Consider the following 16318-nt stretch of genomic DNA (forward strand, 5'->3'; position numbering starts at 1 on the left):
GTTATGGCCACAGCGTTACAAAGAGGATGACTGGTAGACACTCCAGTTTACATGCTTATTATTGTGCCATCCAGCTGTCATTAGATACTGCTAGAAAAAAAAAAAAAAGAGGCTGAAATGGCAAGGTTTTGTTCATAGTATTTGGGGTGGTGGGATTTTTGTGTTTGGTTGGTCAGGGTTGGTTTTTTTAAATATAATTTTTAAAAAATTACATCAAGGCATAGACCAAATCTTTAGCCATCTCTTAGTTAAGATTTCATTAAACACTGTTTTGACATGTTTTAGTTAAGAATTCTTCCCCACTCCCTCGTCCCAAGCATCACTTATTAATAGAATGTACATGCATGTAGTAACTTGAATAAAGGTTGCTAGGAACATAAATCATCATGCATCTAGTAGCTTCAGCAGAGGAAAGTCTGTTCCTAGAAAAGTAATACCTTAGAATTGAAGGAAAACAGATGTTTCCACAGCAATTAAATTCTCATTATGAAAACCCCTTTCATTAGAAGCAACATGTACCTTTTAGCATGCACCGAAGGTTAGTAAAGCAAGTTTACCGTCCATGTAGTCTTAGCTTTAAATCTTAACTCTGCAGTGTTGATTACCATCTCTCAAGCTTAAAACCTTACTTGTACTATTAAAACATAAATCAAAAAAAAGACCAAAAACCATTGCAACAGATCAACATGTCTTCTAAAGAAATAGACAAGAAGCTTTTTAGACCAAGGTAAATGCGTCTGTGTTTGTTCTCGTGCACCAAAAGCTAAAAATCTATCGACAGAATGAGCAAGCAAGTATGATAGTTTGGAATCCAAATGTTAATAGAACATATGCAGTAAAAGCTGCTTCATTAGCCACCGCAACCATAGCATGTGCCACAGCTAAAAATTAAAAAAAAATCATCAATTACCAATTACAGCAGTAGATCAATACTATGCATCAGAAGTAAGCCTCTCTTTATCAGATGGCTGAGCATGGATCTCAGCCTTGTGATATGTGGCATCGTAATGATCTTTCTTATTTCTCTTGAAGAAACCACACTACAAGGAAGCAAGGTATTTAGTCAATTTTTCTGGACTGGAAGAAGTCAAACCTATTAAAACTGACTTAAGTCTGTGAACTGTCTTCCCATTATCCCTTCACAGGGAAAAAAAAAAAAAATCACAAGAACTCAGCTGTTTCTAGATCTGAGAACTTCTTGGACTAACTCAATCTGTAAAATAATAGAGTAACCTGAGGTAAATGATACTATTTTAGAGGCGTTTTGATAAAATTTTAATAAATCTTTTAAAGAAAAGTTACTATCAAGTATGTACACAGGAATTAAAGCTGGCTGTGAAGAGCAAAAAGAAGTCTAAAAGGAATCCTGTTTGTGGAGTGGTGCACAGGATAGACAAAAACATAGGGTAGAACCAAAATTAGTACTGCTTTGACATGTACAACACACGCATTTGTCTTAAACCGATCATTTAACTGATGTTGAAGTACTGTATTTGTCCTTTGTAAGATGGCACAGTGTTTGTCATCAAAAGAAGCATTTTACACACATTTTACATGTGCGAAAAATGTATTTTCATGTGCAGTAAAACAGCAGCAGTTATATAACCTACGAGCCCACCTGAAGTATTTATTAATCAAGGAAGATCTGCAGCAGGGGCTGGGCATTTATTAGAAAATAAGTCTGAACTATCCTGTGAAAAGTCACCTGCAGCAAATAGTAGCTCCTCAGCAAAGCTAACTGCTGTCCTTTCGCCAGAAGAAAGTGCTAGATAGGATATTCTTCTTCACCTCTTCCTTCTTACTAACGTTCTGCTATCCCATAACAGCAAATACTAACTGCCTATGCCTGTAAAAACTAAGACTAAAAGGACTGCCCTGTTATACTTGGAACCATAATTAGTTGTAAAAATGCCAACAAAAGTAGTTAGAAAAATAGGTACTTGATTATTTTTTTTTTTCCCTTTTGGAAATTGCTAACCTTTTGTTATACACACATACTCCTTTAGGGTTTCTAAGATAGAAAGCCGATGCTACAGAAATTCACCAAGACACCTGGCTACATATTATTTCTGCACCTTCTGGTTATTTTACTTAATCTACTGTCAGCTTAATGGTATTCCTATTGTTATGAGAACAAAGCCCTGCTAACATTTGTAGATATTTCACGTGAAGTTTTACACCTAACTGCAGAAGCCCGTTAGCTGTACTCATCTGTATCAAATTAACTATGGTCTCCACACACTTGTCCTGAGTTTTGCTCGGAGCTCAAGTACTTCCTTTTTAGGATGTGAAAACAGAAAAATTTCGTAACAAGTCTTCCCATATAACCATTTTCATTCCAAATGTTGCAAAACTGAGAAACAGATAAAGGTAACGTATGGCTTGGGCAAATTTGCTCTATTTTTAGTCCCAAATACAAACCAAAATAAATAATTGGCTTAATTAGTCTGCTGTCTTGTCAGTTGTAGACAAGGAAATAAAAAATAGCCAGACAAATAAAAGCTCACCTTCCATAGTAAGAACACCAACAGTGCAAGCATCAGTATTCCAGCAAAAATAGCCACCGAGATGATCCACCAAGGTACTCCTGTATAAAGTGCTACTGGTTTTGCAGGAAAGACAGTAACACGCACCTAAAGGAGAGAAGATACATGAGGATGGGAGGAGCACTTCAGAGGCATCCGTGTTTAATAGGAAGGACAATTTATACAATCTTAATCTCTTATCTAACAACATGTCTTCTCTCATCTACAGTATGTTTTTGAAGAAAAAGTTCCTACTGGTATCATTTCAATATGGCAGTGAATTTTCCCAACCCAATTGAAAGGTAAAAATAATAATTCAAAACTCAGCTAAACATTTAGCTACTGTTGTTTTAAAATGTTTTGGGTTCCCTTCCCCCCACCACCCTTTGAGATAAGCTGGAAACATCACACCCACAACATGGTTAGCATTAAACGTTCAACTTACCTGAGCAGCTTCATTTGTGAGTTTAACATTCTTAGCTGCAGCAGGAACACTAATCGAAGCCCTAACAACAACGTCCAGGTAGTTCATTTTGGAGTATTCCTGTTCCAAAATAAGATACGGACATTAGACACAGAACAGGAAAGAACTCCAACCTTCCAAAAATGGCGGGTAAGAGGACTTACTTCTAAGAAAGTACTGTTCCACAGCCTGGAACGCAGCACGATAGATGCCTTGCTGTCTAAACCCTTCAGGGGACATTTTATGTCCACACAGCGTGCATTCACATTGCAGTCCTGCAATTACAATTTTCTACATGTAAATAAAAGCACATCCTCACAAACCGTTTTTTAAAACACTGAGATTAAAAACTGGGTTATATGCGTCACATTTACGTGCAAGAACCAACATCTGTTCCTGCTGACAGCAATAGGAAAATTTTATGTAGGTAACGATACATAAATTCTTTCCTATTTCTCTCTTACCAGTAGATACTCTAAGCGGTCAAATTTTAGAAGTGTCGATACTTGAATTTAAGATGAAAACAAAGCAGAGAGATACCTTCTTGCACCCTGTCAAACTGAGAAAAGCCCTCTTACAAGTGCAGTGGGAGGTATCTGACGAGACTACTCAGTGTAATACGCTTACCAAGGTTTTGTATTTCCTTTCTGAGAATAAAGAAAATGTCTTGCCATCTGTAATCTGCCTCTCTGCAACCTCACGCTTCCTTCTTGAATTATGGGATTCCTAAAAAGAAGAAAAAAGTAAGAGTAAGAAGAGTTTTAGTAGTTTATCGTAAGTATCTCTTCATTCTTACCCCTTGCAAGCACAGATATCAGCAGTGTTTTCTTGTTCCGTGATCAGCACATGAGTGCCATCATTCTATATCCATACTTGTCTACATTCACTTCTAATGGTATATTCAGGACAATTACTAGAATTTGAGATTACCTAAAGAAAGGTCAACTGACTACGTTCTTTAATAGGTCAAGAAGGTTTTAGATTTATAAAGCTTTCAATGTTATTTCCACTGTTGTTCTATATAAAGGTTATTAATGTTACTGTGCTATAAGTAAGATTGTGCTGAGATATGTGCATGTTTTTTTAACATTTAATTACACTTGCTGAAAATTTTTCTAACTAATGCAGTGATCTAACAAGAATGGGTTTGTGTGCCTGCAGTTTTAATGGTGAAAATCATAATCTTAACATTATATGAAGGAAAAAAAAAAAGACAAGAAAGGCTTAGGGCAGGGGTCCTCAAACCTTTTAACCAGGGGGCCGGCGCGCGGACGCAGTGGCAGGCAGTCATCTGCGGCTGCTTGGTTTCCCCCCCAACCCCCGGCGGGGGGGGGTGGGGGGTTCTGTCAATACCGGGGGCCGGACTGAGGACCCTGGGGGGCCGTATCGGGCCCGTGGGCCGTACTTTGAGGACCCCTGGCTTAGGGTTTAGGAAAAAAAATTTGCTAGATAGGCACAATGAAGGGCTATGAAACTTGCTTCAGAAATTCCTTTTCTTGTATTTGTTATAAATAAGTAAATTTAAGTGCAAGCCCCTTCTCTTCAAAAAAGTACATGGAATTCACCCAGGCTGGGGAGATGTTTACTGTTGTTCATTGTCTTCTGTGTAAGAATTCGATCAGATTTCAATAATGCTGATGAAATTTGTTAAAGCAATCAGCAGCGTCATCCTGTAAGAGCATATGACAGCAGTGCCCACTGCAAAAAGAGTCACCATGATACAGCACCTCCATTTCAGCATATTACCTTCATTAACTGTTACTAAGTCTCCTGATAAGTTTAACACTTGACACATTGCTCATGTATTGAGCTTATGAGCTGCTTAAGACAAAAAATCAAAAAAAAACCCAAAACCCAACTGGAGGCAAGCTCTTCCACCCTGCTATCCCATGCTGCAGTGCCTTCATGTTGTACTAATTCATAAACAGAAGAGAGGGTAACGTACCGCAACACGCAAACTATTGATTTCCTTCTCGGGTTGACAGGAGACTTTTTCCAAGCCTTTGGAATCTATTTTCATCAAATAGAGCAGCCATTTGCCATTACTAATTTCTTTTGGCCACTGGATGTCCAGGGAAGCAGTACCAAATGTTTTCAGTGGTCTGCCCAAGTTAGTTACCTGTTAAAACAAACATTCTTTAAACTCTGAAATACTTTTTAAAGATAATCTCTTCTTGATTGAAACGGTTACTGACTTGGGCAAGTTTTAAGCCCACACTGGTAACAGGCAGATGAAAGACAGCTGACGGAGTATAAAGCAAAGCATATACTGGAACTAGCACACTTGGGTAGCAAGTAAGTAGAGTTTAAACATGCAAGTATTAAAATTGTCTAACGTGAACTTTCTAAGCTGTTGATTTTTAGAAATGTATCTTAATGTGAAACAACAACTCCAATTTAGAGTTAACAAATAATTCTGTTACAGAGGCAAATTGCAAGTTTATGAGGAACTCTGCACAGAAAGATAACCAGCTCTTGCTCTTCTAAAGCGCGGGAGTTATTTCCCAACCTATTTTTTTGCTTTCTTAGCATTACCATTTATGACAGCAAGTTCTAAAACAGATGTTCTATCTGCGTCTACTTTAATACACGCATGCAGGTAACAGAAGGAAGTGAAGGACTGAAAGAGATGGACATGAATCCTGACAAGCTACAATGTACAAAGACAGCAGGGCTTGCGTGAGTGATGCAGAAAAAGCAACTCTCTTGCTGATAAACAGTTTTTGCAGAACCAAAACCGTCTCTCTCAGCCTTCTTGATTTATTTGTGAGGCGGAAGACCAAAAGAGTGCAACAGACCTACACATTCACAGTGGCTCCTGCAGTGTCATCTTGTACCTGCTCAGTCCTGCATGCAGTAAGCACGTACACTCCCTGCCTGTGTGCATCAGCTCACACCAGGACATGCCACAGACAGGCTTCTGGGTTGAAGTTTTGTTCCCTGCCTGCACGGGGGTTTGTGCTGCATGGCTGAGTGCACGAACTGCTCTGGAAAAATGCGTACAGCCAGCCTCAGGACACTTCCTCAACACAGGACTGGAAAACATCAAGGCCTAAAGAAGCTCTGTTCTGCAGTTAGACTACATATTCTGATCAGGAAGTCAGGATTTGGGGACAAGAAAAGCCAATTTCAAATCCAGCAACTTTTCCAAGTATTTGTATGCCTAAAGAGAGAAGCTGTTCATTTGATTAAAAGCAGCTGTTGACATTAATCTAGACTACTCACTCTGAATTCATACTCTATGAGGTTTCCAATATTATCTTCAGATTTCATAGCACTCTCACCAACGATGTCACCTCCAAAATATACCTGAGAAGGCTTAGCCACTCTTTTCCGTTGGGGGTGGGGAAGGAGAAAAATCAGATTTTAATGAAATCTGCAGTAAAACTGTCATCCCCAGCCCCCCCCCGTTTGTTACGCTATCAACACTTACCCAGCAAGTGATAAAAGCAATTCAAGAACCACTTTAGCACTAGCTGTAATTGGAGTTGAATTAACTTGAGTGCTTGTTCTACAAGGAAAAGGAAACAATGCTGTTTATTTTACAAATTCAGCAGTTTCCACTTTACCGTGAAATTGCTTTTGCGAACCAAACATGGTAATTCAAAATGTGTACAACTGTATATAAAAACGTAGCGTGCACACACAAAGAAAACTTACGTTTCCAACTTCAAATTAATGTCCAAGTCTGTTGTATCAACATTAACTTTACTGGTACTTAAGATCAGATAAAAGGTTACCTAGACAAGAAAGAATATCCATGAAATATGTAAAAATTTTATAAAATATATTAATACATGCAATACTGTAAGAAATACACCATCAAGCTCTAGAGTTAAAAGGACATATCCAAATCAAATTTCCAGGTATGACACACAGAAACTTTGGACACATGCAATCAGGATTGTATAGCTTGAGTAAAACAGGTGCAACTTACATTGGAATTTCTTTTGAAAGGATTTCCAAGTTCACACTCTGCTTGAGAACCATTCTGGTTAGCACCACATGTTAGCTGTTTCTCCTGATTAAACAGAATACATTTAGAAGTAAAAATATGCTGAAAATATTTTAAAAATTGAACCTCTTTTCTCTTAAAAATACTTACAGGATAACCTCTCATCTCCCTGAATGCAGAATATGTCAGACTGTCTGGAAAAGTTGCAATTAGTTTAGCTTCATACGCATCTTCACCATCTTTTTGTGGATTCTTTGCATCAGATGGACTGTTTGTCACCGTTATTTCCAGGGCGATATCCTTCTGATCTTTCAGCACGAGCACTGGCATGCCGTTTTCACTGCAGAAATGGAGTATACAAGGTTGCGTGCATTAGGAAAACAAACACGTATGAAAGTTTGCTTCTCACTATGGTTTATCCAAATACAATTCCCTCTATGAGGGAAGAGCTACTGTAAGACCACAAACACATGAATGGTCATAGGGTTTTTTTCCCAGACCAGTATTTTGTCTCTGAAAGTGACCCGAAGTTGACAGGATGGAACAAACTGGTACACTCCTCGAGTAATCAAGAGTTCATAGTGTTTCTGAAAGGCCACTTGCATCTGACTTATGTTTAATAGCATGAATTTTCTCTGAATAAATCTACTGATCTACTTTTTCTTGTAAGGTATACGTGGTTTTGGCTTCCGAGTCAGGTTGTGGCACTCACTGCTAAAGGTGACCGTCAACAGTCAGTCACCTCACTTCCTTTTGTTTGTTTTACACCTCTTTTCTCATTTCACTAGCCATCCGGGGGGAGGGATGCAGCAGGGTGTTAGGTGTGCATTATGATGAATTGATTTCTCTGTTCCCTTCTCTGTAACTGCTTGTCTCAGGCTACCAGACTATAAGTATATCATGTTGTCATACAATCGAATTTCATCTCGAAAATAGTTAACAGTATTGCAGACAGACTACTTGCAAGGCTGGTTTAGAATCTTATTTTTCCAGCGGTTAGAAACCTTTTTTCTAACTTTTAGCCCACAGCTGCACAGTTGTGCCAACTTTGTATCCCTTTGACTCTTAGCCACCAAGCTCATCCCCATTCCCCCACCCTCCTCACCCTGACAGACCAGCACTACTACTACACAGGGCTGTGTTTGCCAGACTAACGGAACAAAGCTGCTCTACCTCCCAAAATCCTCTCCTAAAAGTTCTTTTAGGCACTTGTTCATAACTGGAATTTTAGCAATGCATTAATCAAGGCTTACATCGGTAAATAAGTAAACCTGTCTTCGTTTCCTTCTCTAGCGCAAAACCGGTACTGAAGTTTCAGATTGCTGTGACATTCATTGTCTTCTCCACATCCTTCTTTTAAGAACTCCACCTAAATAAAACCAAAGGACTTTTACTGCATGCCACATGATACTAGCTTAGAACAAGATTTCTGATGTGCACTGCATAAAGCATCTACAGGGAACCGGGAGATGCTTTCCTGGGTAGAGTAAGATTTTAACCTGACTCTACTTCTTGACTGTCAATAGAGTTTTCCTTTGTAAGACACAGCCCTTGAAGCTGGTAATTTAGAACTTTAAATGTGACTCAAGGGCAAAGTTAGATAATTCTAAGTGAGAGGTACACTTCTAATGAGGAAAAACATCCTTAAGGCTGATTCTTCAATGAGCATTGAGGAAATGAGATCTTTTACCTGAGATATTCCTTCTCTTTTACTTCACTGCTGCAGAGCTCTAACACTGTTACGCAGCATCCTAAGCATGGAAGAATTAGACTGTGCATTATTTTGTCATGTGGGGCAAGTGTTCACAGCAGGAGATGATGGCCAAAGTCCATTCCCTCCTAAACTTGTTGGGCAGAGGAAAAAAAAACTAGCAGCTATACCATCTTCACTTTTGTTGCAAAAGAAACAGGATCTAGTTCCTAAAATTTTGTAACAAGTTCCTAAACAAAATACAAAATCTAAGCCAGTAGTTACAAGTCCAGCGCCACCCCAGGTATTTCCTTCGGTCATAATTTAGCTTTCTACAGTCTTTAAAATTCAGTGATGTAACAACGTGCAGATTTATGGGAAAATGTGATATCAAAGGCTTACTTTTGTGGTCTTTGTTTCAGATTCATTTGAATTTAGAATTGGTATAAGATCCGGAAGGGCTCTCTCTTTTCGTGTGGAAGGTGAGCTAGACTCCAGGCCAGCAACTTTAACACTGACTGATACTGGAATAGGGCGTAGCTTATCTTTAATTTTTTCCTGTTAAAATATTTTAAATGACACAGTTAGTGTACAGTCCAGAGAAGAAAAACAGCACAAAGACTAGCTTTTGATACAGATTTTAGAACAAGCAATAAAGCAAAAAGTCTTTTTTGCTACATTTTGCAGTATTAAAACCATTCACTATATAGAAATGCAGCATTTTCTAGAAACATGCAAGAACACAAGGAGCCCAGCCCTACTGGTGTTTTGGGGTTTTTTTAAATGGCTTCCCAACCTCATGATTTCCGTCACCCTCAAGAATTCCTAGGAGCAACAGATAGTAACTCGGGCAAGTGAAATTCACACTACAACAATAAAATCACACACTGCAACAGGCTGCCCAGAGAAGTTGTGGATGCCCCATCCCTGAAAGTGTTCAAGGCCAGGCTGGATGGGGCTTTGAGCAACCTATCTCATGAAAGGTGTCCCTGCCCACAGCAGCGGCTGGAATGAGACGATCTTTAAGATCCCTTCCAACCCAAACAATTCTATGATCCTATTGCATAATTTCAAGCTCTTTAATTGGCTGTGGTCAAAAGCAAGCGTGGAGGCTGGCTCGCTCATTAGTGCAGAGCCACAGATAGAGAATTTGTTCAGCAGCTGCTGGAATGCCACTCTGAAGGGCCAGTGCAGCACATAGCAAGCTTTCTTGCCCTGCCCATTTATCCCCTCTGAAACCCATGGATTAAAATTCTTTTCCTAGCCAGTCACACTGTTAAATTCTATAAGTTACTTCTGTTGGAAACAGCTCTCCATTTTTGGCATTTATTCCATCTCTGTTGTTCTAAATTAGTTCAGCTCTATTGACCTCCAGAGCATGCTGCAGTGGCTACAGCTTTTATTCACACTTTGTGAGAAAGGCAACAGGAAGCAGCATGTGTGCAGGGAGTAGTAAGGTGCTACTTAACTACAGCTGTTTTCTAGTTTTGAAGCTTTTATTTCATGTGACTTTTGAGTTACATACAAAGGTACCATGAGGCTGAAAAAAAAAAAGAGCATGGTTTTGGTTTAAGTATATCTAAATGGAATAAAAATAAAATACGCTGCCTTACCTGCAGTACAAGCTTGGTTGTCACACACTCTTTTGAGTTCTGCCCCCTTAGGGTTGTACTTGCAGTAAACTGATCGGAGAGGTGGTCCTTAAACCGTACCCTGGACGGCAGGCCTAACTGCCTCCTCTCGTTTTCTGCTTCAAATGTATAGTTGATCTCTATATGAAGAAATAAAGTAGGTCAGTATACAAAACAACCCTTACCTTATCAAAAAGAACTTTTAATCCCCCCCCCAGGTATTATCTTACAACGTTATTCTAGGACTGTTTCAGCCAGTGCTGGGCTTCACAAGCTGTTTTCATTATTTACAAAACCTTCTCCACCTGTCAGTTTTGTCCCTCTCCAGGTGAGGGTACCCTGTGCGTGTGTCTGAAGGGAACTTTGAGCCAAATGCTTTCACCCCAGGAGAACCCACCCCTGGAGCTGGAATGGCTGCTGCGGAGCCAGCAGAGGGCAGAGACACGGACCTCGGTACCCATGCCTGGTTTGTCCCAAAGGGCACCTACGCAGCCAGCAGGGTTTTGAGGTCAAGGTGCGCTGTTAATTTTAATACTGAAAGCAGAAGTGTGACTAGAGCTTTCTAGTTGTATGCCGAGGCATGTTTTGATAGATCTGAGCTCTGTGCCTCTTCTCATCATCTCTGTATTCAGTGCAATGTTGCAAGGATGGGAACAGCACCAAGCGTGCCAGGGCTCAGGAGCACGCAGACAGGCACAGGTGAGCTGCCTGCCAAGAGCTGGAAGCACTGGACCTGTTGAAGGACCAGGACCTTATTCAGGCACATCCTATGGATTTTAAAAGTAAGTGAGAACATCAAGACCAGAGGAGAAGGAGGTTTGGGCTTAAAATTCTTCTCATTTCATCTCAAAATCTTACAGTTTTCTAATGTGTAGTAACAGCAACATTGTAACTAGAAAAACAGGAGACATGAGAAACGAACACTTTACATTTGTAACTATATTTATGGCACAGTCTTCCAGGCTTCTGTTAATAAAAAGATTTTTTTTATTTCGGTTACTGATTTCTACAAAACCATTTTCATGAATACAGAATGCTGTTTTCTAGGGTAAGACTCTAGTAAGAAATAATGTTTACTAATGATACTTAAAATGGGCTTTTAGAACTGTTTTCTTCAGCTGCAGTAACCTAGAGAGGCAAAATGGTTTTGGTCTGTGTGGCAGCTGTTCGCTGGCAGTTGTATTACCTGTAAAACTTCAGCCTGTCCCCCACAGAGCTTCCTAACACACCAGAATGACTCTAAATATACATTACTCTAAATACAGATAGCGTGATAGCTGACTGACCTTAGTAGTGAGTCACAGTTTAAACTTGACAGCCACAGTCCCAGACAAGCCACTATAATTTCAGTTCTATTCTTCCATGAGGAAGAAAACAAAAAACAAACCATGTGATAAACAGATGAAAAATATTTCTCTTCAAAACTTACTTATTCTTGGATTCAAATCACTGGGGTTTGCAGTATATTGAAAACATGCTTTCACATCCATCCTGTAAAAATCGTCAAGAAATTAGTATCCACTTCAATACAGCATGGTCTGACAGACTGAAAAGTTTTAATAGTCCACCGTCTGATACTGTCAGTCTTACGACTGTGGTTTTCATGCTAGAACAGTAATTTGCTGCTTACTAAACTGAATTACAAAGCAAGAAAAAATGGTTGATAAGCTATAAGAAAAAAGTATTTTCTGGCATTTGCTCTTGCATCTACTCATGAGAAAGCTGTTCAAGTTAAGATACTTTTAAGTGTTAAAAGTACTAAAGTTTGTCACTTAAGTGGCAAAGTGACATTCATTTTCAAAAATGGACATTATGAACAGAATATATTCCACACCTTGTCTTTCGCACAGTAGTCATAGCAAATTGAGGAAGTCAGTATGATCACATGCAGATACATTTGCTTAACCTGCAAGACTGTCATATCCCTGTCACTTTAACATCATCACTAACTGAAATACACCGAGGATTCTGATATTGTTTTGTTGGTTTGGGTTTTTTTAATTTACCATATTTCACTAGGGTCCTCAGGGTTCTTTTTCTTTAGATCAATTCTGTCAGGCTGTACTGTAATGCTTCTTCTAATGCTTATCACAGGCCGAGATCTTCATTTGAGGAAAAAACGGGGAATGAAAAGAAGGGGTGAAAGAAGAAGGAAAAGTTTCTGTTAAGGTTAATGAAATAATTCATGTGAATCCCAGATGCCCTCCATGCCTGCGCTGATTTGCAGCAAAGACACCCCAAGAAACATAGTTTAGCTTTTATAATGGTTAGAAACAAAATTAAACTACTTATAGCTAAGCAAAGAAAGTCACAAAACACAATTGTATTAAATGCCTGACAGGGAAGCAGGGTATGTTAATGTCATGTTGCGGCTGTCATTTTATACACATTAAAAAAACAGAAAATTCAAAGTCATGGTTCCCACCACAATGGTAATTCGGCCCCTGTGAACAACTGTAGTACTAAAGTTCATTCAGATTAATGTTTGCAACAACTTTAATGTGGAGCCTGGGTTGCTGTGGGCAATGTTTTCATTTCCTGACTCCTCTGTAAGTAGGGCTGTATCCACAGTGCAGCCCCACAGCTTCTCCCTTCTCTTCCCTCTTGGAAAGGACAAGAAACCACAGTTCACACCAACAAATGAATGAGCTGATCCCACCCTCATCAAAGCATCTAAGGCTTGTTTAAAGTGGCCAGTTAAGCCACCTCCTCCTTTTCTAGCAAATTTCTTTTAACTGGGCCCACCCACCCTTTTCACTGTTTGGCACCGTCACGCCACCATAAAGGTTTTTGTTCTCACCTCTGTAGAAGTTTTTGTACTGCCCTTATCAAGAAATTATTAAAGCTCCTTTTGAGTAAGCAGAACACTTAAACTAACCGACTTTCCTTCCACCTACTCTGTTCTCTTCCACAAGCAATGTGAGTTGTTTTTGTTGTTGGGTGTTGTCTCAGAGTTATCTAAGAACGGTTCAGTTATGTACACAGATAGAATACACCCTTGGAGATGGGATCATCAAAGAAATTGGAGGAAAGGTCGTTCTGCTTGAAAGGCAGTTGTTTGCATCCCCAGAGTTGAGATAAGCAGTTTGGAGTTTCTGCCTCTCCTCCTTTGGGACTGACAGCAACCACCGAAGACCTGAACTTGATGCAGCACTCACAGCTCTGAGGAGGAGACAGTCCTCTTCCTGCTCGTTACTAGTGATTCAGCTTAACAGTACATTAAACTGGAAACAAAGCAGAGGTCTGCAAAAGGCTGTGACCTCATCTCCAATTAAGGCATGTGCTACAGAAATCCAAAAGGACCCTATCTGCAGGGCTTCCTCAGAACTGTTTCTTGGACCCCACTGCAACCTCAGCAAGACTGTATGCCTCACTGCTTTTGGATCCTCAGCTACAAAAAGAGGGGTTTGGTTTGGTTTTATTCTATTTTCAGTAGAGCAGAATTAGATTTATGTAACAGCAGGGGACAAAAAGCTCTAACAAATGTATCAGTTAACTTCTTCCTTAAGGCAAAAGAATTACTTATCACCCTTAATCCCATCCAAAGACATGGGCATCCGAGTACCCGACCACAGGACAAAGCTGGGGTACAGATGCACTGCACACATCAGCGCTCCACAGTGACTGTTCACATTCACCCCCTCACCCTGCACTGCCTGTAAGGCAGCTTCTCAATAAGAGGAGGGGGATAAAGTAACAAAGTAATTTATGGAACCTCCAACTTCTAGAAGGAAAAATACACCCAGGCCAAGCACCTTTTTGCTACTTCTAAGCAGTTTGGTTTTAAAAACTAAAACTAAAACCAAAACTTTGGTGTAATTAGTTATAGTTCTGAATATAATACCTGAACACAGATACAGAATCTGAAAGGGAACCAACAGCAATATCAGGGTAGGAATTTTTATCCAGGTCCATGTTTCCAGCAATAGAGTAACCAAAGAATCTGGTGCCTGTTTTTTCACCATCGAGAATCTAAAGAGCAAACAGATTGAGGGAATTCAGACATTTAAAAGCTATAAAAATGAAGTAAGTGAACATCGTTGTCTTATTGCCAGAAAAAAACCAAAAGAGAGACCTCTGTGTTCAGGTAAATGACACCGAAGTGCCAAGATGATTTGCTTTTCTTCCAAGAAGTTACTTTGCGATAGCAACGAGTACCAGAAACGACTGTTTTGCATAGAAATGTTGCCTAGCTTATCTTTACTCATAGTATTTGTGCAGTATAGGCACCTGAAACTGAAAAAGCATTCTAGAAAGTATTCTAGGAAGTGTAATCAAGTTCCATTCTCACCTTGCCAACTGAACACAGTGGTCCTCAAGAAAAAAAGAAAAAGGCATAAACATTTCTTATTAAAAAAGAAAGTGAAGTAGTAGTTGTGAAAAGAGAAAATAAAGAAGCTAATTATTTTCCAGTCCTCAAATGTCTTTCAAAAAAACAAACCTTACTTATCTACATGCCTTTTTCCTTCTCTACATATTACTGGTGCCAAAGGACTGCCCCAGAAAGAAAAATGTGTATTAAAATGAAGAATTCCTAATTTTTCTGGTCAACAGTGCAATCTTGGAAGGGTCCTGTGCCTTTTCTGCATACCCACCACCCCACTTCATAGTAATGGCAAGGGAGAAGATGGATAGCTCAGTCATTCCTTTAATTTTGTGAAAGACTGATGATATGTAGTAAAGGTTATTTTGTTACCTGTGCTGGTTTTGTATTTATTCCATTCTTGGATCCGTGATAAATGTACACTTTGCCAAAACCATCATACGGAGCACCCACTGCAATATCTGTTGAAAATAAGTTGCAATTATTTCAAATCATTCTTAATCTCTCTGCAGCTTGCAATGAAAATAAGGGTAGGGTGTTCCAAGTCTGGCATTAGCAAAAAGTCACACACATTTTTATTGTAATAATTTTTCACTCACCGGGATATCCATCCTGATTAATGTCCCCAACATTTTCAACTGCAAGACCAAACATGGAGTCAGTGGTTCCATTTAAGCGGATAGGTTTCACTCCTTCCCATCTGCCTTGCTGGTTAATGTACACGTACACAGCGCCGCCAATATCTCCGCTTCTGTCAAAATACTGCGGAGCTCCGACAACAATGTCCTGCCATCTTAAAAGGGAAAAAACCCACAGTGCTTTTACAGAAGAATGGTGGAAAATAACTGCTCAGATTGTGGTCTCGAGGTCAGATAGCCAAGAAGCTGCTGGACAAAGACTAAAAAGTACATTAAACTGGTTAGGCAACAACAGCTCTGCTGATAGCACAAGGCGATTATCAGAGGTTGCCCTTTGAAACATGCAAGGATCTTCTAGGGCCGCCTTTGCGTATGAGATTTGTTTCCTCTTTCTTTGTTTACACTATTTGTTTAAATTTAAATAAAACTCTTTTCTATAATTAGAAACACAGACTATGTCCTGACTGGTTCTCTGCAATGCTCGTCATTCCCTCCAGCAAAACAAGGAAGATGGGATTTGGCATTCCTTGTATTGCTACTGTGGGAAACCAAAGCAGAAATAAACCAGATCGCCATCCTTCATTATAAAGGCAGCACGAGTTAACCAAGGCCATACCCATCATTGTTGAGATCCACAACAGCAACATCATAGCCAAAAGAAGAGGCCAGCCCTTCTCCTTCAAACATGTGCTCAAGGGAAAGTGCTCTCTGATTCTTCTCTTTTTTCAGTAAAACAACTGCTCCGCTGTGGTTGGCTCTTGGGGCACCAGACACAAAAGTCATCTCATCTTGGGAGACAATTCCTTTACCAGAGTCCAAAGAGAAACCTTTAACAGAGAAAGAAAGAAAAAAAAAAATAAAAAAACCCAAACTAACAGCTTGTATTGTTAATAGGAAAAATAAATTCCCCTAACTATATTAAAGTGGTATATCGAATGGAAGCTTTGTCTAAAACTGACTGTGATATACTGGGAATTCTCCATTTCTGTTTGGACCGGTGGATGCACTTTTACAAGCTGACCCTCCTCCATACATTACATTTAAGTATTTCCCCCACAAAATCTGTTATTTCATTACTCACTCAGGTCTACT

General features: G+C 39.5%; 2 protein-coding genes across 17 annotated transcripts in view; one reads left to right on the plus strand and one right to left on the minus strand.

The window, feature by feature from the left end:
• Positions 1–16318, plus strand: part of LOC130154198 (translation initiation factor IF-2-like) — a 31716-nt gene that overhangs the window by 9140 nt on the left and 6258 nt on the right. For 4 of the 11 annotated variants that reach the window (XR_008823634.1, XR_008823629.1, XR_008823631.1 and 1 more), the window contains one exon: positions 5588–6199. The gene's annotated coding sequence lies outside the window, so the exon portion shown is untranslated. Of the gene's footprint in view, positions 1–2614; positions 2745–5587; positions 6200–10576; positions 11047–15670; positions 15827–16318 lie in introns of those variants that run through there. The other 7 variants (XR_008823637.1, XR_008823635.1, XR_008823633.1 and 4 more) reach the window with 4 other exon arrangements.
• ITGA6 (integrin subunit alpha 6) overlaps positions 1–16318 on the minus strand; it is a 45094-nt gene that overhangs the window by 2809 nt on the left and 25967 nt on the right. For 5 of the 6 annotated variants that reach the window (XM_056350056.1, XM_056350059.1, XM_056350054.1 and 2 more), the window contains 19 exons: positions 15843–16053; positions 15188–15381; positions 14961–15049; positions 14109–14236; positions 12271–12366; positions 11694–11755; positions 10247–10404; positions 9036–9191; positions 8197–8312; positions 7094–7283; positions 6926–7009; positions 6649–6728; positions 6422–6499; positions 6214–6316; positions 4934–5107; positions 3616–3714; positions 3153–3263; positions 2971–3069; positions 2508–2633 (listed from right to left, as the gene is read on the minus strand). In XM_056350056.1, the coding sequence (XP_056206031.1) occupies positions 2508–2633; positions 2971–3069; positions 3153–3263; positions 3616–3714; positions 4934–5107; positions 6214–6316; positions 6422–6499; positions 6649–6728; positions 6926–7009; positions 7094–7283; positions 8197–8312; positions 9036–9191; positions 10247–10404; positions 11694–11755; positions 12271–12366; positions 14109–14236; positions 14961–15049; positions 15188–15381; positions 15843–16053 (2354 nt within the window). Of the gene's footprint in view, positions 1–910; positions 1041–2507; positions 2634–2970; positions 3070–3152; positions 3264–3615; positions 3715–4933; positions 5108–6213; positions 6317–6421; positions 6500–6648; positions 6729–6925; positions 7010–7093; positions 7284–8196; positions 8313–9035; positions 9192–10246; positions 10405–11693; positions 11756–12270; positions 12367–14108; positions 14237–14960; positions 15050–15187; positions 15382–15842; positions 16054–16318 lie in introns of all 6 variants that reach the window. The other variant, XM_056350055.1, reaches the window with a different exon arrangement.

The sequence above is a fragment of the Falco biarmicus genome, chromosome 8, assembly GCF_023638135.1.
Source record: "Falco biarmicus isolate bFalBia1 chromosome 8, bFalBia1.pri, whole genome shotgun sequence".
Classification (NCBI taxonomy): Eukaryota; Metazoa; Chordata; class Aves; order Falconiformes; family Falconidae; genus Falco; species Falco biarmicus.